The 25,817-nt window shown below is 36.6% G+C and overlaps 1 protein-coding gene across 50 annotated transcripts in view; it reads right to left on the bottom strand.

The window, feature by feature from the left end:
* FOXP2 (forkhead box P2) overlaps positions 1-25,817 on the bottom strand; it is a 665,882-nt gene that overhangs the window by 59,055 nt on the left and 581,010 nt on the right. For 30 of the 50 annotated variants that reach the window (XR_015162584.1, XR_015162586.1, XR_015162587.1 and 27 more), the window contains 3 exons: positions 20,420-20,557; positions 19,119-19,310; positions 17,453-17,615 (listed from right to left, as the gene is read on the bottom strand). Coding sequence is in view for 45 of the 50 variants with exons in the window: in XM_086396664.1 (XP_086252790.1) it covers positions 17,453-17,615; positions 19,119-19,310; positions 20,420-20,557 (493 nt within the window). In the remaining 5 variants the exon portion in view is untranslated. The remainder of the gene's footprint in view (positions 1-17,452; positions 17,616-19,118; positions 19,311-20,419; positions 20,558-25,817) is intronic. The other 20 variants (XR_015162585.1, XR_015162588.1, XM_086396663.1 and 17 more) reach the window with 2 other exon arrangements.

The following is a 25,817-nucleotide window of genomic DNA, read 5'->3' as shown; positions in this document are numbered from 1 at the left end:
TGCAAACAACAAAAGTGATGTTACCAGAATTATTAATATATGATGATAAATCAGTTTTACGTCATCATCACTATATTTTTTATCTCCGATAATCATTTATCTGTTAAAGACTATCAAATCAAGAACAGAACTAGAAATAATACTACTGGGGCTAATATCAAGGATCAGTTGAAAAAGCACAGCAAGTTCCATTTGAAAATTAAAGTACTGGACTTTCAACAGTATTAAAATTAAAATTATTGGACCTTTAATTATTGCTAGTATCAGTGAGGAACTAAAAGACAAAGACACTTGGAAATAACACATATAAAAAGAAATTTAAAAAAAGAAGTAAGGAGGGAAAACACAAATGTCCGGGGAAAACAGTGAACACTCAAAAGAAAAATACGTTTGACAATTATCAAGGTATTTTGATCTTTCTCAGAGAGGCAAAGGAAATAACTGAATTTCATTTTCAAGTGCTAAATAAGCCAATATGTTTACTTAAATGGACCAATTAGGCATATAATATCTAAATTTCTCCTCCATTTTATGATTGACAGAACAAATCAAATACTCATTTTAAACAACTTTCTGGTTCAGATTATGCAAATTTACCTGATTTATGAGAAATGAAAAGAGAAACCTTAGGTTGCTATGCTTATCACAATTTCAAACAGACAGTTTTACCAAAAGCTGTCATTTTGGTGATTCTGGCGCCTCAAGATTTTAAGACATGTCCTGAGACTGAAGAAATGACAGGATAGCTCAGATTCTCAACGTTATTAAAAGTTAATTTTTTTCTATAAAAAGAGGATGGGTTAATAAAGAAAGGTATTTCTGTTACAAAGGAAATACTTTCTATATAAAGATCATTAACGACTAATTTAATTCTAGCTTTAACCTAAGATTCTGAAACTTTTATGGCTGTGAGTTTCTGTTACCTGGCTGCATGTGTTTAGGTGTCTTAACAGCAAAACTGCATGAGCAAATCCTTTTCTGTGGAGCATCAACGCACCCTCTGTATCAGAACTTTCACCGCCTCATCTGCTGCCTCTCTGCTCCACTGTCACTGCTTGTCTAGACACTGCTGCAGCTTCCTGACTGTCTTCCTGTTTTCACCTTGCCTTTGGATAATTTACTTTTCATCTATCAGCCCAAAGTTATCTCTCTAAAAGTAAATTAAACCATGACACTTCCCCAGCAAAGCCTCTAATGGCTTCTGAGAACACTTAGAAGAGAAAAAAAAAAAAACTTACTGCTGCCTATGAGGAGCTGGCACTTATTTTTTATTTTTATGTTACATGCATTTTCCTTATAATTAGAAGAAGTTTGAAATTTATAAGGTTTTGTTTTTCTTTTTTTTTCAATTTTTAGTTGGTTTACAATGTTATATTAGTTTTTACTGTAAGGCAAAGTGAATCGGTTATACATAGACATTTATCCCTATTTTTTGAATTCCCTTCCTGTTTAGGTCACCACAGAGTACTGAATAGGGTTCCCTGAACTAAACAGTATGTTCTCATTAGTTATCTGTTTATACATTGTTTCAATAGTGTATGCATGTCAATCCCAATCTCCCAATTCATCCCACCACCTCCTTTTCCCCACTTGCTGTTCATAATTTGTTCTCTACGTCGGTGTCTCAATTTCTCTTTCACAAATAAGATAACCTATAGCATTTTTCTAGATTCCACATATATGTGTTAATATATGATATCTGCTTTTCTCTTTTTGACTTAATTTCACTCTGTATGATAGTCTCTAGGTCCATGCACATCTCTACAAATGACCCAATTTCATTCCTTTTTATGGCTGAGTAATATTCCTTTGTACATATATACAACATCTTCTTTATTCTTTCCTCTGTTGTTGAATATTTAGGTTGCTCCCATGTCCTAGCTATTTTAAATAATGCTACAATGAACACTGGGGTGCATGTGTTTTTCTGAATTATGGTTTTCTCTAGGTATATTTCTACTAATGGGACGGTTGGGTCATATGGTAGCTGTATTTTCAGTATATTATCTGATTGTTACCTATGTCTCTGACCTCATCCATCACCGTCTCTCTCCATTTCATTCTATTACATGGGCCTTCTGCTATTTCTCGAATGCATCAAATATTTGCTGCCTTTCAAGCTTTTGCTCCAGCTATTCCCACAACCTAGGCCACTCTCTGGGTGCAAATCTTCTCACAGCTTCCTCCCTCCCTTCATTTAGGTAGCTCAAAGGTAACTTCCTGTGAGAGGTTTTTCAGCACACTATCAACCATTGCCCCTCCCTACTTGCCTTTTATCACGACCTATCTACTTTCTTTTTCTTTAGAGCATTTACCACCCCTAAACTTTATTATTTGTTTTACAGTCTCCCTCCACCATTTACTAGGAGCAAGGATTTCTTACTTTACTGGGAGACACTCAGTTCCTAAAACATTGCCTAGTATGTGCTCAGTAGTTGTTGATTTAATTGATTAAAACAGGTTCATACAGTTCTGAAAGACATCTTGGTTACTATCATACGTAAATGTTCTGTTAAAGGGCATACTATTGTGGGTTGGCCAAAAACCCTAAAAAAATTTGTTAGGGTTTTTCCATAACATCTCCTGGAAGAACCTGAACAAACTTTTTGGCCAACCCAATATTTATGAGTATTGCTTTCTGGTAAGGAAAAAGTCTAAAGAATTATAAATGGTACCATTTGATTTTACCAGATTAAGTGGCTAGTAACATTTTATATTTTGGCTAAAGACATATATATCTGAGACTATAGTTAAGATGTTAATAATAATTTAGCTTTCAGATTTTATTAATAACTTTGGTAACCTACATATCCACTTACCTTAAAGTAGAATTCTATTATACTATTCATTTGCATTGAAAATGAGTGGTACTACCATGGTATCACAATGATAGGATAATAAACAGAAGGCATGTAAACATTTGATAATCAGTCCAAATAATGGTCCTTAATTAACAGAATATTATATTTTAACAATATTAAATATTTATATTTTAAATATTTAATGTTTAAATATTTTAAATATTACAGATACGGAACAGAGGAAAATAATGTCGAAAAGGGATTTCTGTTAGCAAGAATGGCTTCCCAAAGAGTTTACACATTCAAATCACTTGGGGATCCTTTAAAAGTTTCAGTGCTCTGACCACAGCCCCACCAAATTAAATCATAATTTCTGAAGTCAGAACACAGGCATCAGTAGTTTTTGAAGCTCCGTAGATTACTCCAATTGCAGATAATCAGGGGACTGAGGTTCGTGACATTGTACAGGAGACAGGGATCAAGACCATCCCCATGGAACAGAAATGCAAAAAAGCAAAATGGCTGTCTGGGGAGTTCTTCCAAATAGCTGTGAAAAGAAGAGAAGCAAAAAGCAAAGGAGAAAAGGAAAGATAAGCATCTGAATGCAAAGTTCCAAAGAATAGCAAGAAGAGATAAGAAAGCCTTCCTCAGCAATCAATGCAAAGAAATAGAGGAAAACAACAGAATGGGAAAGACTAGAGATCTCTTCACAAAAATTAGAGATACCAAGGGAACATTTCATGCAAAGATGGGCACAATAAAGGACAGAAATGGTACGGACCTAACAGAAGCAGACGTTATTACGAAGAGGTGGCAAGAATATACAGAACTGTACAAAAAAGATCTTCACGACCCAGACAGTCACGATGGTGTGATCACTGACCTAGAGCCAGACATCCTGGAATGTGAAGTCAAGTGGGCCTTAGAAAGCATCACTACAAACAAAGCTAGTGGAGGTGATGGAATTCCAGTTGAGCTATTTCAAATCCTGAAAGATGATGCTGTGAAAGTGCTGCACTCAATATGCCAGCAAATTTGGAAAACTCAGCAGTGGCCACAGGACTGGAAAAGGTCAGTTTTAATTCCAATCCCAAAGAATGCTCAAACTACCGCACAACTGCACTCATCTCATAGGCTAGTAAAGTAATGCTCAAAATTCTCCAAGCCAGGCTTCAGCAATACGTGAACTGTGAACTTCCAGATGTTCAAGGTGGTTTTAGAGAAGGCAGACGAACCAGAGACCAAATTGCCAACATCTGCTGGATCGTCAAAAAAGCAAGAGAGTTCCAGAAAAACATCTATTTCTCCTTATTGACTATGCCAAAGCCTTTGACTGTGTGAATCACAATAAACTGTGGAAAATTCTGAAAGAGATGGGAATACCAGACCACCTGATCTGCCTCTTGAGAAATCTGTATGCAGGTCAGGAAGCAACAGTTAGAACTGGACATGGAACAACAGACTGGTTCCAAATAGGAAAAGCAGTACGTCAAGGCTGTATATTGTCACCCTGCTGATTTAACTTATGTGCAGAGAACATCATGAGAAATGCTGGAAGAAACACAAGCTGGAATCAAGACTGCCGGGAGCAATATCAATAACCTCAGATATGCAGATGACACCACCCTTACAGTAGAAAGTGAAGAGGAACTAAACAGCCTTGATGAAGGTGAAAGAGGAGAGGGAAAAAGTTGGCTTAAAACTCAACATTCAGAAAATGAAGATCATGGCATCTGGTCCCATCACTTAATGGGAAATAGATGGGGAAACAGTGGAAAAAATGTCAGACTTTATTTTTCTGGGCTCCAAAATCACTGCAGTTGGTGACTGCAGCCATGAAATTAAAAGACGCTTACTCCTTGGAAGAAAAGTTATGACCAACCTAGATAGCATATTCAAAACCAGAGACATTACTTTGCCAACAAAGGTCCATCTAGTCAAGGCTATGGTTTTTCCAGTGGTCATGTATGGATGTGAGAGTTGGACTGTGAAGAAAGCTGAGCACCAAAGAATTGATGCTTTTGAACTGTGGTGTTGGAGAAGATTCTTGAGTCCCTTGGACTGTAAGGAGATCCAACCAGTCCATTCTGAAGGAGATCAGCCCTGGGATTTCTTTGGAAGGAATGATGCTAAAGCTGAAACTCCAGTACTTTGGCCACCTCATGTGAAGAGTTGACTCATTGGAAAAGACTCTGACGCTGGGAGAGATTGGGGGCAGGAGGAGAAGGGGACGACAGAGGATGAGATGGCTGGATGGCATCACTGACTCGATGGACGTGAGTTTGAGTGAACTCCGGGAGTTGGTGATGGACAGGGAGGCCTGGCGTGCTGCGATTCATGGGGTGGCAAAGAGTCGGACACGACTGAGCAACTGAACTGAACTGAGATTACTCCAATTGCAGATAATCGGGGTGGGGGGCATTTTTAAAAAGTAAAGTAACACACTGCTCATGAGACAACGTTTTCACATCAACTTGCTTAGTTTTTTTCTATGGATATAAAACTATTTTAAAATATGAAACAACTAGCTAATCAACTTTGTGCCATTTTGGAGGTTTCATGAGTTTTTTTTTTATGTTTTGATGATTTGCAAGAATTAATTCACTTTTTCAGGCAGTATTATAACAAAGTCAGTATTGTATTCTATGGAACAGTACTCCCTAAATGCTGTTAGTCTAAGAGATCTCAGAGATCTGTTATCTCAATTTAGGAGACCCATGGCTTATGTTAGCAAGTAAAACAGTTCTGAGATGTTTAGTAACAGAGATATCTTAGATTTCTTTCTTTAACTCAGTGTTTTTCAAATATGTAAGGAAAAAAATAACTCAATAAATTATTTTTATAATTACACTAATTTATTTCAGTATCAAATACTAAGTACAGGCTTAGGATTCAAGTGATCTCTAGCCCAGATCTCTTCCTTGAATTGCAGGCTTATTTGACATCTCACTGTAACACTAACAGATTCTCCAGTCTTACATGTTCACAACTAAGCTCCTGTTTATACAGCTCCTCTGACTCCAACTCACTCCTCTGGCAGGTTTCTTTGTCTGATTTATTTAACAGATATATATATATAGTGCTACTTATATGTCAATCAATTTTGCAAAGCCTTCATACATGATAACTGATGTAATGCCCAACCACTATCATCTTTACTTTCATTTTAGAGATGAGGACACTGAAGTACAGGAAAATTAATTAACTTGTTCAAGAGCACCCTCACATTTCCAAGGTCACAACTCACATAGCCCTTCCCAGGACCACTTCCCTGGCTATCTTGTGTATAAGTTCAACTTCACCCATCTCATGGTTGCTTAAGTATCTCTTATCCTTGCTTTTTCATTTTTCTCCTTAGCAGTTACCACTATATACTTTATTTGTTGTCTGTCTTCTTCTTTAAAAGGTAAGTTTTATAATGGCAGGGTTTACTATCGGTTATTGTCAAAGATTTATCCCCAGAGCCTATACAAGTGCCTGCAACAAGTGAAAATTCAATGAAGCTAAGTTAAAAGATCTGTTCAATTTATCAGAAAACTAGTGTATTGGCAAGCACAATCTGGGATCTGGGAATCAGTGGACTAGAGCATCATAGATTAACAATCAACATAAAATCTTAAGTGAAGATTATTCACTTTCCCTTAAAACAGTATTTCAAGGATGTATACATGCAATTAGTGTAGTCCAGTCGCTCAGTTGTCTCTGACTGTTTGCGACCCCCATGGACTGCAGCACCCCGGGCCTACCTCTCCATCACCAACTCCTGGAGTTTACACAAACTCATGTCCATTGAGTCAGTGATGCCACCCAACCATCTCACCCTCTGTTGTCCCCTTCTCCTCCCACTTTAAATCTTTCCCAGCATCAGGGTCTTTTCCAATGAGTCAGTTCTTTGCATCAGGTAGCCAAAGTATTGGAGCTTCATCTTCAGTATAAGTCCTTCCAATGAATATTCAGGACTGATTTCCTTTAGGATGGACTTTATAGGATGGACTTTATGATTTCCTTTAGGATCTCCTTGCAGTCCAAGGGACTCTCAAGAATCTTCTCCAACACACAGTTCAAAAGCACCCATTCTTTGTCACTCAGCTTTCTTTACATCCAACTCTCACATCCATACACAGTTCAAAAGCACCCATTCTTTGTCACTCAGCTTTCTTTACATCCAACTCTCACATCCATACATGACTACTGGAAAAACCATAGCTTTGACTAGACAGAATTTTGTTGGCAAAGTAATGTCTCTGCTTTTTAATATGCTGTGTAGGTTGGTCATAACTTTCCTTCCAAGGAGTAAGCATTTTTTAATTTCATGACTGCAGTCACCAACTGCAGTGAGTTTGGAGCACCCAAAAATAAAGTCTCTCACTATTTCCACTGTTTCCCCATCTATTTCCCATGAAGTGATGGGAGCAGATGCCATGATCTTCGTTTTTGGAATGTTAAGCTTTAAGCCAACTTTTTCATTCTCCTCTTTCACTTTCATCAAGACACTGTTTAGTTCTTCTTCGCTTTCTACCATAAGGGTTGTATCATCTACATATCTGAGGTTATTGATATTTCTCCTGGCAATCTTGATTCCAGCTTGTGCTTCATCCAGGCCAGCATTTCTCATGATGTACTCTGCATATAAGTTAAATAAGCAGGGTGACAATTTACAGCCTTGATGTTATCCTTTCCTTATTTGGAACTAGTCTGTTGCTCCATGTCCAGTTCTAACTGTTGCTTCCTGACCTGCATATAGATTTCTCAAGAGGCAGGTCAGGTGGTCTGGTATTCCCATCTCTTGCAGAATTTTCCAGAGTTTGTTGTGATCCACACAGTCAAAGGCTTTGGCATAGCTTTAAAACAGAAGTAGATGTTTTTCTGGAACTCTCTTGCTTTTTCAATGATCCAACATGTGTTGGTAATTTGATCTCTGGTTCCTCTGCCATTTCTAAATCCAGCTTGAACATCTGGAAGTTCACAGTTCACATACTGGTGAAGCCTGGCTTGGAGAATTTTGACCATTATTTTGCTAGTGTGTGAGATGAGTGCAATTGTGTGGTAGCTTGAGCATTCTTTGGCATTATTTTTCTTTGGGATTGAAATGAAAACTGACCTTTTTCCTGTGGCCACTGCTGAGCTTTCCAAATTTGCTGGCATATTGAGTGCAGCACATTCACAGCATCACATTTTAGGATTTGAAATAGCTTAACTGGAATTCTGTCACTCCACTAGCTTTTTTAGTAGTGATGTTTCGTAAGGCCCACTTGACTTCACATTCCAGGATGTCTGGCTCTAGGTGAGTCATCACACCATCGTGACTATCTGGGTCTTGAAGATCTTTTTTGTATAGTTCTTCTGTGTATTCTTGACACCTCTTCTTAATATCTTCTGCTTCTGTTCAGTTCAGTTCAGTCACTCAGTCATGTCCGACTCTTTGTGACCCCATGAATTGTGGCACACCAGGCCTCCCTGTTCATCACCAACTCCTGGAGTTTACCCAAACTCATGTCCATCGAGTCGATGATGCTATCCAGCCATCTCATCCTCTGTCATCCCCTTCTCCTCCTGCCCCCAATACCTCCCAGCATCAGGGTCTTTTCCAATGAGTCAACTCTTTGCATGAGGTGGCCAAAGTACTGGAGTTTCAGTTTTAGCATCAGTCCTTCCAATGAACACCCAGGACTGATCTCCTTTAGGATGGACTGTCTCCTTGCAGTCTTCTGTTGCTGCTACTGATAAGCTGCTTCAGTCGTGTCCGACTCTGTGCGACCCCAAAGACGGCAGCCCACCAGGCTCCCCTGTCCCTGGGATTCTCCAGGCAAGAACACTGGACTGGGTTGCCATTTCCTTCTCCAATGCATGAAAGTGAAAAGTGAAAGTGAAGTCGCTCAGTCGTGTCCGACTCGTAGCAACCCCATGGACTGCAGCCCACCAGGCTCCTCCGTCCATGGGATTTTCCAGGCAAGAGTACTGGAGTGGGGTGCCATTGCCTTCTCTGAGTCTTCTGTTAGGTCCATACTATTTCTGTCCTTTATTGAGCTCATCTTTGCATGAAATGTTCCCTTGGTATCTCTAATTTTCTTGAAGAGATCTCTGGTCTTTCCCATTCTCTTGTTTTCCTCTATTTCTTTGCGTTGATCACTGAGGAAGGCTTTCTTATCTCTTCTTGCTATTCTTTGGTACTCTTCATTCAAATGTGTATATCTTTCCTTTTCTCCTTTGCCTTTTGCTTCTCTTCTTTTAAAGCTATTTGTAAGGCCTCCTCAGACAAGCATTTTGTCTTTTTGTATTTCTTTTTCTTGAGGATGATCTTGATCCCTGCCTCCTGTATAGTTCTTCAGGCACTCTGACTATCAGATCTAATCCTTTGAATCTATTTCTCACTTCCACTGTATAATTGTAAGGGATTTGATTTAGGTCATACCTGAATGGTGCAGCGGTTTTCCTACTTTCTTCAATTTAAGTCTGAATTTGGCAATAAGGAGATCATGATCTGAGCCACAGTCAGCTCCTGGTCTTGTTTTTTTCTGACTGTATAGAGCTTCTCCATCTTTGGCTGCAAAGAATATAATCATCCTGACTTCAGTGTTGACCATCTGGTGATGTCCATGTGTAGAGTCTTCTCTGTGTTGTTGGAAGAGGGTGTTTGTTCTGACCAGTGTGTTCTCTTGGCAAAACTCTATCAGCTTTTGCCCTGCCTCATTCTGTACTCCAAGGCGAAATTTGCATGTTACGCCAGGTATTTCTTGACTTCCTACTTTTGTATTCCAGTCCCCTATAATGAAAAGGACATCATATTTGGGTGTTAGTTCTATAAGGTCTTGTAGGTCTTCATAGAACTGTTCAACTTCAGCTTCTTCAGCATCACTGGTCAGGAGATAGACTTGGATTACTGTGATATTGAATGGTTTGCCTTGGAAACAAACAGAGATCATTCTGTCGTTTTTGAGATTGCATCCAGAACTCTTTTGTTTCAGAATTTTTGTTGATTATGATGGCTACTCCATTTCTTCTAAGGGATTCTTGCCCACTATAGTAGATATAATGGTCATCTGAGTTAAAATCACCCATTCCAGTCCATTTTAGTTTGCTGATTCGGTTTGTTGCTATTCACTGCCAGTACTATAGACAAGCATTAAAAGGTTTCTTCTTTCAGGAGTTGAAAGAAAAACAATAATTGCTAATCAAATTCCATATAATACCACAGATAAATCAAGTAATTCTTTATTCCTAGAGTCAGAGTTTGTAGAATAACTACTAGGTGCCAAGCACTGTGCTAAGAATTAATGAAAATTTGGTAATTCACATCTAGATTCACATCTAGATTATACATCCTAAAGGCACACACAATTTAAAAATTCCAGTGGTCTCACATACTGGTAAAAATTATTAATACATGAGCAGCTCTCTGACACTCAAAAATAAAAATAATTCTTTCCATGTCCTTTTATTTTCTACATTCAGTAATAATTTTGTTATTAAATAAGTAATTTTAATATGGCATTATATAAAGTCAGTCTACTTGAATTAATTAATTTAATAATGGTCTGCTTATTTTAGGGTTACTCAAAACTAAAAATAATAAAAGTATATTTTTGTAGAGTATTATATTATTCATATGTATATTGAACCAATCTGATATTAAATAACTTGAATTATTGAAATGTTAATTTTTACTTTTCATCTTAAATTTTACAATCTGAAAAACCAGTATACACACATGGGCAAAATGACTGAACTGCAGAGAAGGGTACGCCTTGCAAACTTAAATTTCCATACTAGTCCTGACCTCTGTGTCCCCAGAACTCCTCTCCAGTGGCAACAATTATTGCAGTTGGTGAGCTGTCCCTCAGAGAGCCACGTGTTGATTTATAATTTGCCAAACCTAACATCTTATTGATCTGTATTTGACTAGGAGCTTACTATAACCTGTATGCAAAATGCCCCTGTTTAAAATCTATTTTCAATGAGAGGTGTACCAAATAAACATTTTGTTCAAATGCTGAATTACAGGGAGTAAAACTAGTTTTTTTTTGCTGAAACTGAGACCAAAGGCAAGTATCTCAACCAAGGAAAGGAATTTCTAGGATACAGGAATACATCTGACATAAAAACTGTTCCTGCTATGATTTAACTATTAAATGTTCACAGTTTGATATTCTCTTACAAAAACAATGATTTCTCATTTTTCTTGATTATGATATCTTAATGTGGCAAAGTTTTCCCACAACTCATAAAGAATTAACAGTCTTATGGACTCTGTGGGAGAGGGAGAGGGTGGGGAGATTTGGGAGAATGACATTGAAACATGTAAAATATCATGTAAGAAATGAGTTGCCAGTCCAGGTTCGATGCACAATACTGGATGCTTGGGGCTAGTACACTGGGACGACCCAGAGGGATGGTATGGGGAGGGAGGAAGGAGGAGGGTTCAGGAGGGTTCAGGATGGGGAACACATGTATACCTGTGGCAGATTCATTTGGATATTTGGCAAAACTAATACAATTATGTAAAGTTTAAAAATAAAATTAAATTAAAAAAAAAAGACATATAACCTACACATTAAATCCAATTTAATCTCTATCTTCCTATCTCATTTAAATTTTCTCAAAAACTAACTCCATATATTTTTAATATTTCCCCATGTATTTATTTATCCCTGTTAGCTTTTTTAAAACCCAATTTTATTATTTTTTGAGTCAATTTTTTAAAACTTAAAAAAATAGTTTATTTTTGGCTCTGCTGGGTCTTTGTTGCTACATTGGCTTTTCTCTAGTTGCAGAAAATGGGCGCTACTCTCTAGCTGCTGCATGCTAGCTTCTCATCGCAGAGGCGTCTCATTGCAGAGCACAGGCTGTAGGGTGTGGGCTTCAGCAGTGGCAGCACGCGGGCTCCTTAGTTGCGGCTCCTGTTCTCGAGAGCACAGGCTCACTAGTTGTGGTGCATGGGCTTAATCGCTCTTCAGTATGTACGCTCTTCCCAGATCAAGGGTTGAACCTTTGTCTCCTGGATTAGCAGGCAGATTCTCTACCGATGAGCCACCAGGAAAGTCACCCTCAGTTAGTTTTTAATGCATAACAGCATTCACAGGTAACTTGCAAAGTTTTAGTACCCCAACAACAAATTTTCATTCAAACTTTATCTCACTGATGGAGTTTCCAGGATGTAAAACTCCAAAGAAGATTTCCGTAAGTTACAAATAGAAGGTTTATTTGGTAAGTGAAAGGGAATACTAAGATGGTAACAATAATTCTTTATGACTTACATTGTTCATAATGCTAGTACTATTACCCTTATTATATATATGTTCTATGTAAGCCTATTATCACAGATAAAGCAAAAACTTAAGGATGCCAGAGTGGTGTTGAAGTAGGAATTTGGCTATTTAGAGTTTCACAAGCAGAACATGAAGTCAAAGCCAAATAGCTGACTTTGACTGAACACTGATGCCAAAGATGAACTTCAGCAGAGTCCTAACTCAACATAAAGGACATTATTATACTTTATTTCAAAATATATCTTTTTTTTTATTGTTCAACAATTCTCTGATTCCAAGCTCATCTAGTTTGACAAATAGATTTTGTTAGTTCAAAATTGCACTGGTTTTTATCCAAAATTCCCTGTTAGGTCTCTCAGATTGGTAATGAAAATGTTTATTTTAGACAGGTATTATAAATTCAAAAAATTTTTAAAAGTTGGAATGAAACATATATGTATATGTGTGTATGTGTATACACACATACATACACATATATGTATATGTGTGTATGTGTATACACACATATATGTATATGTGTGTGTGTATACACACACATACATACACATATATGTATGTGTTTTTGTTGTTTGGTTGCTCAGTCATGTCCAACTCTTTGCATCCTCCTGGATTGTAGCCCACCAGGCTACTCTGTCCATGGGATTTCCCAGGCACAAATATTGGAGTGGATTGCCATTTCCTTCTCCAGGGTAAGTATGTGTATACATATGTAAGTTCTTGGAGTAATACTGAATTTGTGAATATATACTGTGTATTGGGATACACTGACCTCATCTTATGTCAAAAATATATATCAAAATTTAAAGTGCATGTCACAATAATTTCATATTTTTTTAAGTTTTAATTTTTTAATCCTATTTAAGTACCATAGTAAACAAGGGTCAGTCAGTCAGTCAGTTCAGTTGCTCAGTCATGTCCAACTCTTTGCGACCCCATGAATCGCCGTATGCCAGGCCTCCCTGTCCATCACCAACTCCCGGAGTTTATTCCAAACTCATGTCCATCGAGTCAGTGATGCCATCCAGCCATCTCATCCTCTGTCATCCCCTTCTCCTCCTGCCCCCATTTTCCAATGAGTCAACTCTTTGCATGAGGTGGCCAAAGTACTGGAGTTTCAGCTTCAGCATCAGTCCTTCCAATGAACACCCAGGACTGATCTCCTTTAGGATGGACTGGTTGGATCTCCTTGCAGTCCAAGAGACTCTCAAGAGTCTTCTCCAACACCACAGTTCAAAAGCATCAGTTCTTCAGTGCTCAGCTTTCTTCACAGTCCAACTCTCACACCCATACATGACCACTGGAAAAACAATAGCCTTGACTAGACGGACCTTTGTTGGCAAAGTAATGTCTCTGCTTTTTAATATTCTACCTAGGTTGGTCATAACTTTCCTTCCAAGGAGTAAGCGTCTTTTAATACTATGTCATGAAGATATGTCACTAAATAATTAGTAGTTGATATTTAAAGTACACTGTGCATTAAATACTTTTACAATCAGTAGTTTATTCTAGACGGATTTACAAATCCATCCTTTCTTATTTGACTTCTGTATACCAACAGTCACTCTATATACAAACTTAGAGATCATAATTTAATTGCCTACTTTACATTAAAATCCAGGATTGTAGTAACTGTAGTAATGTTCATGATGACTTTAAATACTCAGTATTTAAAATGCCTTACTTTAAAATGATAAAATACAACATTGCATCATTTTGCAACATAGAGAAAAATGTCTGTGAATTTCCTTATCAAAATTATAAATTTCTAATGTCTAATTCTCATGCACAAATTTTTATACAGTTGAAAAAAAATCATAGCTTTAAAAGTAGTCTGAACAAGCTGTGTTAAATCATGGGGATAAATACTGCTAGTATAGCATATTTTTTAAGATACAATGAGACTATTATCATTGCATATTAATCCTACTTTGTTTTCATATGGTTATTATTTGTAACTAATTGATCAACCAACCAAAAACCTCATGCAAAGTTAACTGAGAAGCTGTTAAAAAAATAATTAAAACATTTTTGTTCAAAACAGGCAGTAGCTGAGGCAAAGATTCAGCTTTTTTCCTTTTACAATTACTTTTTTACTTTGTCCCACTTTAACTTTGAAATTCCACAAGTGTGCTATGAACTCATGTTTCTTTAGCATAGCTGGTTTATCTGACACATTCCTTCTGAGTTTGGCTGATGAGTCTCCACAATGGCACTTTCCGTACATTTATCTAAACAGTTGAAAACACAATGGTGACTTCCATCTCTTTTGTTTGGACCCAGAGATTATCACACTAAGAGAAGTAAACCAGACAGAGAAAGACAAGTATCATATGATACCACTTATACGTGGAATCCAAATGAAAAATGACACAAATGAACTTATATATAAAACAGAAATAACCCCACAGACATAGAAACAAATGTATGGTTACCGAAGGGGATAGGGGAGGGAGGGTAAACTAGGAGTTTGGGATTCTGCATCACATTACTATACATAAAATAGATAACCAACAAGGACTTACTATATAGTACAGCAAACTACAGTCAATATTTTTTAATAACCTATGTGAGAAAAGAATCTGAAAAAGAATATATGTGTGTATATATATATTCTTTCTATATATATTTTTGTGTATATATATATATGAATCACTTAACACTTTAAACTATCACAACAGTGTAAGTCTACTATATTTCAATTAAAAAACTGTTTAAATCCATTTTCTGCTCAAACCAAGACTGCTCAAATGTTTTCAGTTTTACTTCTTTTCCCTCAGCATTTTCCATTCTGTGTGTTTTATTTCTCATGTATTTTATGGAGATACAAATGGAAGAAAAATAAGTGGTGATCAATCACTTTAAATAGCAGAGAAATAGTGAATCATTACGTTGCGTAACATCAGGGGCTAACTCAGGGTTGTAAGTCAATCTTTTCATGATGTATGTAAGCCAAGTCACTATGCTGCATACCTTAAATTTATACAGTGCTGTATATAAATTATATCTCAATAAAACTGGAAAAAAAAACAAGAAAAACAAAGGAGATAATTCTATCAAAAAAAAAAGCTCAGGAATAAGAGAAAGTTTTCATTTAAAAACTATTAGAATGGTTATATCATAATGAATTTCCTTGTTCACAAGATATTTGTATGCTTGATTTTAAAGAATGCAGTTCAACAAGTATATTTTATAGAAGTTACATTTTGTTTCTATGAGCATTTTAAACATTTTTTAAATGTTTGAATGGTTTTACTCAAATAAAATCATGCTGGTTTATTCCAATTCTCTTTGGAATGACACAGAAAAAAATGGTTTTACTGCCTTGTTTTTCTTTCACAATTTAAACTTTATCTCTCTTGATTTCTTCAGAGTAATGCAATCAGGTGCATTAGAGTATCTAAAGTCAAATGAAAGAGGAATTCTGGGGAAATTAAGCCATAGAGATAGTAATTTGATAAATAAAGAGAAAAACATCTACCCTGGTATTTTTAACTTAATGTGCAACAAACAAAAACTTGAATATTTAAAAGGCTCTTTTTTTTTCTTTGTAATTTATTTTTTTATTGAAGGATAATTGCTTCACAGAATTTTGTTGTTTTCTGTCAAATCTCAACATGAATCAGCCATAGGTATACATACATTCCCTCTGTTTTGAACCCCCCTCCCATCTCCCGCCCCATCCTACCCTTCTAGGTTGATACAGAGTCCCTGTTTGAGTTTTCTGAGCCATACAGCAAATCCCATTGGCTATCTATTTGACATGTGGTAATGTAAATTTCCATGTTACTTGCCTAATTATAATTTTTTGGTATACTTAATCATTTTTTATTTTCTTCAGTGTCTCCTACAGAGGCAGAAAAATGCATAGCAAGTATTACTACAATGTGAGCTCCCCTGGAACAAGCATAAATTATTTGAATTAAAGTTCATTTGGATTAAAGCTTATTCCAACAAAATCCTAATGGAAATTAGAATATGCTTTCCATTATATTTATAGATACATGAATTTTACCAGTATTGAGAATTTTAGCACACAAAGAACCATTTTGTTTACTATTCTGTTTTCTTTTTTTACTTAGAACCCTTTCCATTTCCCCAAAGTTGAGTACAATAATGAATACATACAATTTTATATTTGTATGGTATTGTGTTATTGAATTATTAAAGAACATCCAAGTTTTTCTTATCAGAAAAATAAGAATACAACTGACAACTTTTTAAAGCTATAATTCATAATTATAGCAACATCATTTTAGAGAAAGGAGGATCAATATGGTCCAGGATGTATGAGGAGGTCCCCCAAGCATAACTTGGAATATTCTCTGTAGGAATACATAAAGCCTCCCTTTTATATGTAGGGATTTTAGTGTGCAGATTAGGAGTGTCTATCTTTTTCTTAGCAGTTGTTCACCAAAACTCCTATCAGCTCACTTATGTTAAATAGAGTGTTGTTAGCCTTCTCACTAATCCAATTCCCTGCAGATCTTCAGTATATATTTGATACCTTGAATTGTGCTGTTCTTACACGTTTTCTTCTGTAAAACAAATAAATACACATTTAATATCTAACAAAGCACTTGAGCGCAGTTTACCAAACACTTAAAAAGCAGTGTGTAATAAAATCTCTGAGTCTCAAGACAAAGAGGCATGCAACCATGTTAACAATCATGTTTTTTTCAATTTTTATTTTATAAAAGGGTATAGCTGAATTACAATGTTGTCAGTTTCAGGTACTCAGCAAAGTGACTTAGTTATACATATACTGCTGCTGCTGCTGCTGCTGCTGCTGCTGCTGCTGCTAAGTCGCTTCAGGCATGTCCGACTCTGTGCGACGGACTCTGTGGACTCTGCCCCACAGACGGCAGCCCACCAGGCTCCTCCGTCCCTGGGATTCTCCAGGCAAGGACACTGGAGTGGGTTGCCATTTCCTTCTCCAAGTTATACATATATGCATCTATTCTTTTTCAGATTCTTTCCCCATATAGATTATTACAGAGTACGAGTAGAGTTCCCTATGCTATACAGTAGGTTTTTATTATCTATTTTATATACAGTAGTATGTGCACCTAAATCACATACTCAAAACTTCTACTAACTTTGGGTTTTGCTTGTTCTCCTTTGTCCAGCTGCTTTACTTGTAAGATTAGGTTGTTTGAGATTTTTTTGTTTCCTGAGGTAAAACTGTGTTGCTGTAAACTTCCCTCTCAGAACTGCTTTTGCTGCCCTGCAAAGGTTTTAAGTCACTCTGTTTTTGTTTTCATAACAATCATGTTTTAATAATAAACATGAAGGTCATAAAAAATTTCTCAAGGTATAGTGTAGACAGGCCACACAGTGATAGAAATGCAAGCTTAGAAATGACATGTGCACCATGTTTGTATGTACCTTGAGGCAGCGACTGGACTGGAAGTGCCGCCTGGCCAGGTGGGATCGAGATGAGTCCCTGACGCTGAAGGCTGAGCAGATGCTGCTGCTGCTGGAGTTGTTGCATCTGGAGAAGCTGCTGCTGGAAGACAAGCTGCTGGGCTGCCAACTGCTGCTGCTGCTGCTGGTGTCAGAAAACCCAACCCAGTGAATGAAAGGCAGAGTCTGTGCAAACAGTTCTCATATAGAAAAACACACATTCATTTCATTGCCCTGGTGCATTTGTGAATGGTCATCCCACCATCAAAGTTCAAGGGAAGAATGTGAGCAAGCTCTAGATTTTCAGTTTTCTTTCAAATATTAACACAGCAGCAGAGAAAAGAGGATGGAACAAGGTCTAGAGAAAGTGTGTCACAATGGTTCAGACTTTTTAAATGGGCTTATTTCAGATGATAATAAATTTATTTATACTCAAAGAATGACACTTGATGGAAACAGTCAACTTCAACAGCACTTTTTATTTTTTTTCCAACTCAGTAAGTTTGATCTGCAGAAGTCCATGACCGTGGTCTCTAGTGATCTATTAGTAAACTGGGATGTAGCCTTAATAGGACAGGCCTGTTAGCTCCCTCTCTTCCTCTTCTCTCTTACTGGAATATATTAAAGGCAGAATTATGTTCAAGGCCCCAAAACGTGCCCTTATTATAAGGAAAAGTATAAGTTCCAATTTTGTGAGGCATTACAAGACAAACCAGACTCCTTTTGGACTCAGGAGGGTATGAGAAGGCAGTCACACTTCAGAGAAAGACAAGCTGCTGTGGAAGACCTTTCCTTTTTAGTTTGGGAAAAAGAGAAACTTCTGATGCGCTCACTGGAAAACAGACTGCATAATGGAGCAAGTCATGTGGATTGCCCAAAGCCTCCGGAGAAATAAGGGAGCAATTTCTATTCTGTAGTTGATGGCTGTCTGAAATTCTATTCACAAATCCAAACAGAAACAAAGCCTCAGGGGGTCAAAACTGTTTCCTGTACGTTTGCATAATGGGCAGCTTGAAGACAACAGCTCTGATACCTGCTGATCAATTTAACTACTTCAACATGTTTTGTTTGTATTATGTTTATATTTGATGCAGTTTGCTGACAAGTGCAAGCTAGGCCTGAGAAGCCAGCTTGTCAGTTTGATTTATGAGCATATCAAACTGGAACTTTCTACTCGCCACTCCAAACCTACAGTAGCAGTCATTAATCAGGGGCCTGTGACTTTGAAATCTGTGCCCAACCACTTTCTCCGTTTTTCCCCCCACAACCCCCAATAACAGGCTCAATTTGCATGCATGTTCTCTGAGCTGCACCACTGAGAAAAATAAGGTTCCCTCACCAACTTAGATTCTCCGTGCATACAAGATAATCAGTACTTTGTCCACCACACAGCTTGCTCTTTGTACACTGTGATTCATTAGTGAACATTAGACGACAGCAGCATTGGATTATAACTCTCAAGTCCCATGCTACAAAAAAGGAGAACAGGAGAGTTCCACTGTCACTGCTATTAAGCTCAGTACAAATGTATAATAGTGCATCTTTGACAGCAAGAGCCTGGTGATAGGAAGACCAAAGACTGCCCTGGCCTCTCTGTGCCCTTCCCAACCTCGCGCTCCTCTGCATGGATGAGCTGGCCGGATCCTACCTCTTTTGCTTGCTTTCCAGGATGCTGTTGCTGCGGCTGCTGCTGTTGCTGCTGCTGTTGTTGCTGCTGCTGCTGTTGCTGCTGCTGCTGCTGTTGCTGTTGCTGCTGCTGCTGCTGCTGCTGTTGCTGCTGCTGCAAAAGCTGAAGATGTAACTGCTCTTGCTGTTTCTTGTAAAACTCTTGTAGTTGTTGCTGAATAAACCATTTTGACTTTAATAAATAAAGGCAAAAGTTGCATGTATTATAAACCTCCTAAACTCTTCTACACTGGTACAGGGTAGAGTCTCCATTAAGATTCATCTCACAAGAAAAACAACCAATATGCACTGGATTCCAGGAGACAGATCTACATATATTTTTTTTTTTCCCAAGCCAGTTCTGAAACTTCGCAATTCAGAGTCCAAAATATCCTAAATGAAGGGGTATAGAAAAATCTGTATTCTAAAGTGCTAGAGCCAAATGAATAACCTAGATTATTATATCTGCCGTCTACTCTACCACTTATAAGAACCAACTACAGAGTTACGTAAGATTAGGGTGACTGGTTCTTACCAGAAAAAAAACTGTAATCCATCAGATGGACAGAAGATCAGAGTTAGAAATATAAGCAGTTGGTCTGTGGTCACCATCACAGAACATAGCAAAGTAATTAAATCTATAAGAATTCAGGTAAAGCACATTATTTTCTCTATGAAAAATTAAGTCTATGACTAAAGTCCACTTTATATAAACTTGAGGCTCCAATAATATATATATATATATTAGGAACATTAGTTTTTTTGTTATTTGAAAAAGATAAATCTCATGAATTGGTGGCTCAGCTGCTCAACTTTGTTATAATAAGTAGATACTTCTATTCCTAAATTACAAATGAATTTTGAAAAGGAAAATTTGAGATGTTACTTTTCCATTGTAGCAGTAGGTCAGAATCACTTTCATCCTTATGTGAACTAAAAGGAGTATTGGAGGGTTAGGAATTTCAAAAAGAACAATTACCTGTAGGTCTCTTTGCACTTTTGCAGGCAAGTCTACAAATCCAATGCACCTAAGCATTTAAATATTTAAATATTGATTTATCTCATGTTGAAATGACAATTCTTTCGGCTCTTACTCTAGATGTTAATGACTTTAAAAAGACTAAGGGGTTTAAACTTTCCTAAGCAGTTCTGCAATTACAATGCTATATGTATATTCCACGATACAGACAGGTTGTCCTTTCTGGTGGAGAAAGAATTTGTCATTTATGCCCATGGCACTGTCAGCACAGGTGCTAGAATTCCAAAGTAGGTAACCCACATTACCTGCTGCAGCATGACTGCCTGCTGCTGCTGGAGAAGGGCTTGGAGTTGCTGAGGAGACAGGACTTGCTGCTGAAGGATTTGCTGCATTTGCTGAGGGGTGATCACCTGGGGAGTCATCATGGCCACCGACACAGGCACCTTGATGGAGGCAGAAGGAGAAAGAGTGGATGTCACCAAATGTTAACCGACTTCAGAGCTCTATGGCATCCCTACCAAATCCTTTATTAATGATGACCAATCAATTTTATAGAATATTTGTTATATTATTTAACTATTTAACAATGGCATTAAGGTACCCCAGTATTTAGACACTGGGTTTTCAAAGGCATCAGATATTATCAGATTCCACCTTTATATTCCATACCTTTTATGTATTATGCTAAGATGTGTTGCTTTGACTAGCATAGTTAGAAATAAATAATAACATGTCAGTTTTCTCAATACTTCATAACTGATTATCTTACCAATGGCACAGTGCTACAAGTTAAAAACCTTTCAAAATAGTTTACTGGTATGATTCAGATAGATGTAATAATGATTAAACAACTGAAAAATACACATTTAAATATCTGTTATCAAAGCTAGTAAAAAGAATGTATGTGCAGTGTGCTGCTGCTGCTGCTAAGTCGCATCAGTCGTGTCCAACTCTGTGCGACCCCATAGAGGGCAGCCTACCAGGCTCCCCAGTCCCTGGGACTCTCCAGGCAAGAACACTGGAGTGGGTTGCCATTTCCTTCTCCAATGAATAAAAGTGAAAAGTGAAGGTGAAGTCGCTCAGTCGTGTCCGACTCTTAGAGACCCCATGGACTGCAGCCCACAAGGCTCCTCCATCCATGGGAGTTTCCAGGCAAGAGTACTGGAGTGGGGTGCGATGTGCAGTGTACTTACTCATAAAATAGAACCACCATCTTCAAATTATGTATAAATATATATATATATATATATTATACATAGTACTAGAAAAATATACACAGTAATACATATTACTACAGGAGTATATATAGTAACTAATATAGGATATTTGTTTATTTACTTATATACCCCCAGAAAATAGCTACACAAATAGGTCCTCTCAAAGAAAGGATCTTAAGTTTAATATTATAACTTATCCTTTAAGCATTTTCCTATTTCAAGCTAACTAAACTTATACCAGGAAGTCCGGAAATATAAAGATTACTCAATGGTTATTCATTAATTTGAAAAAAAGTTAAGGTATTTTGCTCAAAATGTTCTTTCTACCATTTACTTCCCTTTCAAAGTTGTGAATAAAGAGCTGAAAAGGATATGAGGAGAGTGAGAAAGAAATAGAGCAGAAAAATGAAGCAAGGAAAATGCAAAGTAAGGAAAAGCAGGGAGAAAGTCTGAGAGGAAGAGAGAAATTCTGTAGAGAGACAAGTACAGGTAAAGGCTGGCAAAGAGGTGAACAAGGAGCCCTCCTACACAGAAGCCTGGGGCGTCCATCTGCTCAATGAGGTGGCAGTCATACTCTTTGAAGACATGTCTTATACTAATCAGGAATCAGACAACTTGTCAACTTGCCAAGTTTGCAACTTTGAAAAAGCAATCACTTTCTTTCCTAGAAAAAACAATTCATTTTTACTGTATTTAAAAGCAAGTATTTATATAAACACTGGTTTTGAACAAATTCTTAGAACAACATGTGTCTTTGAAAAGAGAAAATAGGAATCATAGACATGGTTCACAATTTATCCTAAGCCATTTTTAACACAGTTCAAACTTTTTGAGTTTGGCACTTTATGTCATAAAGAAAGGAGAAATTAATAATGAAAACAAATTTAGAAGAAAAAATAGAGAAATTCAGGGTGAATTAACTCTTCTCTCTTAAAAAAAAGAGAAACACTTATACTTCATATATCATACTAAAGAAAGAGTATTTTCTATCCTTTGCTATCTTGAAATATGGATTCATTATATGTCATTTTGTAACTTGAAGGGAAAGGATCACTGAATAACAGAAAGGAACTCAAAAGTAATTTTAAAAAATGTTCCTGAATTTTTTAGAACATACTCTCATACCTTTAGATTACTGTACTTGAAAATATCATAATAAGGCTTTCTGAAATGTATGCTATAAAATTAACTGATCCAATAGGTGTCGAGCTGTTTAAAAATTTAATGGACAGTTTACTTAATTGTTCTTTGATAAACAAAAAGAGATGGTTAGACAATAGTTTGGGAAAAAGAAAATCTATATACAAAAAAGCCTTTTGTTCCAGTAATCATTTGCCTCATACTGTCTCCAAATAACAAGGAATCAAACTGAAATGAAAGAACAGAGAAAGAGAAGTTAACTTTTAAAAGGGCTGCCAATCCAGATAAACACACAGATAAGTAGGTAGCTAGATCACATATACGTAGGCAGTTCGACACATACAAAGATACCTTCTATAGAGTCTATCATGTAATGAGAAGCTTGCCACGTTTCTTACCACTTTTTAGCATATGGAACGCTTTCACTTAAATTATCTCTGTCTGCAAACAAAAGTATATTATGTGTAACTGATAACAAATGTACTTGGTAATAAAAGTTTTAAGAATGCAATAATACAATGCAAGTTTTCAGTCAGGTTTCACCTTATACAAATTATGTTACCTATATCTTGTTCGTAGTCTGACTGATTTGGTGTATGCTACTGCTGCTGCTGCTAAGTTGTTTCAGTCGTGTCCAACTCTGTGCGACCCCATAGACAGCAGCCCACCAGGCTCCCCCGTCCCTGGGATTCTCCAGGCAAGGATTTGGTGTATAAGCAGGGCTTAAACAAGTTTTCTATCTTTGCATTCTTTAGAGTTCATTAGCTCTTTCACCATGGTTAAATTAACTGTTTTTTTAATTCTTAAAATGATTTGTGAGTGTTTTCCTTACATCTAAAAGTTTATGACAGAAATAACCATCAAATCAACGTTATTCTACAATCCTATGTATCATACTTATGTGATATTCTGAAAATTTTAAGCATTTTCTGACTTACTATCTAGGACATTGCCATCTAAAATTGGCAAAATACAGATATAAGGATGGATATGTAGGTGGAAAAAAGGTAACTAACGGAGCATTCTACTTCCATATGTACTAAACACAAACTGTAATTATACTTATAGGAAAGCACAAGTGCACTTCTGAGGGATTTCTAACATTACAAATAAGCCAATACTATCACTTCTAAATCCACATTACATAAACTCATCCAAAATAAAACATTTGGGGCTACTAAAAATTAAAAATATTTTATTAAGTAGAAAGTTCATTTCTCCTACAACAAATGTCAATTACATGTTATATGTAGACTGCTCCATTGGCCTTGTTTAGAATATGCAGAATTTCTCCACTTTTAAGTGAAACATTCTAAGTTACACATTTCCTTTATTCCTCCTTTATCACTTTTGTTACTGTTACATTGCATTTCTTTGCTACTGCAAGCTACTTCAGGAATTCACTGACAAAGATGAATAGATTAACTGAGTACATAAAATTTTTTGAAGATTATGCCACTTTATCAATATTTAAGCAGGTAAAAACAGCATCAGATTTGTCTATGGATAACTTTCATATATAAATATATACCCATGCAAGTTAAGTGTTAAGCTAAAGGAAATATTTTCCACTAGATATATACTTTTATTCATGCAAATATTCTAATGAGAGATCACAATTTAGATGTGATAGAGGAGGGGAGGGAGATGTTTATCTCCGATGTTTTCTGGTGAGAAGGCAAATAAAAGTCTGATTAGGTCTAAAAAATATAGTACATTATGCACCTACCAAAAGGAACAGCTGGTTTAAAATGGGTGTCCCAGTGACAACTGTAGTCTATCAATTAAACTCTTCAAGAGTGAAAAAAGGAGACACAGTCAACTCTGGTTGAGAGATTTTTCTTTTTTTTTCTCTCTTAATATTTACCATACTGACAGAACTAAAATTCCCACAGTGATGCACAAAATAAGGCTTTCATTTACCCTTATTTATTTTCTCATTAGCTGAATTAAGCACAAATGATATGTAGCTCTGTGTACCGAGACATACGGGTAAAGACAAGGTTATATATTCTGAGATGAAAGAGGGGAAATTATGAAACTTGAAATGAGTCAAATGGTACAAGCTGAAAGCATTTAGATATTATACCAACATAGGTTGCTAATGACTTCACATGTTTTAAGAAATAAATTATGCCTTTACATTAAACTTCTAAGTGTACCTCATTGAAAAGGTTAAAAAGTTAAGAGACAATGCAAAGATCATGTCTCCCTTCAAATGAAACTTAAGAGTTAGTGTAAGACTTATAAAAATGGATCAAAATATTTTATTTGCTATAATAAGCAAATTGTCATCTTACAATCTAGTTCAGCTGAAACATTTCTGAAGGTGTTGGGTTTGCATATTAAGCATGTCACTTAATTAAGCATCCCAATTATGTATGGGCGATTGGAAAGGTTCTTAGCATAATGTTAGCCAAATTCTTTCTTAACTAAATGTGACCTTGAAAAAATGGCCACAACCTGTGGATGAGACTTAAAGTGGAAAACTCTACTTCCTTGTTAACATGGTCTGCCAAATACTGGTTCAGAGATCCCTTTATTCCTCGCCTAAAATTTGAAGACAAATAAGTCCTGACCTCCAGGCCCCAGTACTTAAAACAAAAAGAAAAAAACAAATAGAACTCTGTTAGGATTAACTACTTGTGTAATAGATGACAAACTGGTTTTCACATGACAGGATCTGCTTCTGTTTTAACAGACTATTGATAAGAAATATGTGACTGTACATTTTATGATAATTTTATCATAATTTCTGTTTCTGTTCACTTCTTCTCTCTCTATACCATCTGTATCTATAGTTTATTTTAACATAAGAAACTACTGTATTGCATCACCAAACTTGGTCCAAATTCAAGTCCTGGTTACATGTATAATGTCCATCTAATAATAGCCCTTCAAAGGCTTCCTGGTTTTCTGGTATTAGAAAGAACTGACAATGAATTGAGAGGCATTTGTAAGCTTTTCATCAAGTACTGAACAGTACTATTTAAAGAGATCTAAGATGGACAGTGCACATTGCTATTTAATGCAGTCTTAGCAGCAGGGAAATAGTGTGACAGGAACAACAGAAAGCATAGCACAGAGCTATCAGAACAGACGCCATTTCATCATGATTCATCATCTCATAGTTTCTACTATAGTTTAAGATATTAGTTTTAATTGAATATCTGTTTAATCATTTTGATAAGCCAGACTGTTTTCTGCTTTGAAAAATAGAGTTTGTTTAACTTTACCCTTTTCTTAGTCACACAAGAATATTTCAGAAGAGTCTAGTCTTTTCTTTGCACTATTAGCGAAAATAAGGCCACTCCCATAGGCATGCTGTTGCAGAGATTACGGAGAG

The sequence above is a fragment of the Bos grunniens genome, chromosome 4 (genome assembly GCF_055505025.1).
Source record: "Bos grunniens cultivar Pamir isolate PY7600 chromosome 4, Bosgru_T2T1.0, whole genome shotgun sequence".
Taxonomy (NCBI): Eukaryota; Metazoa; Chordata; class Mammalia; order Artiodactyla; family Bovidae; genus Bos; species Bos grunniens.
The sequence above is the reverse complement of the archived record's forward strand: the minus strand, read 5'-3'. Positions and strand labels throughout refer to the sequence as shown.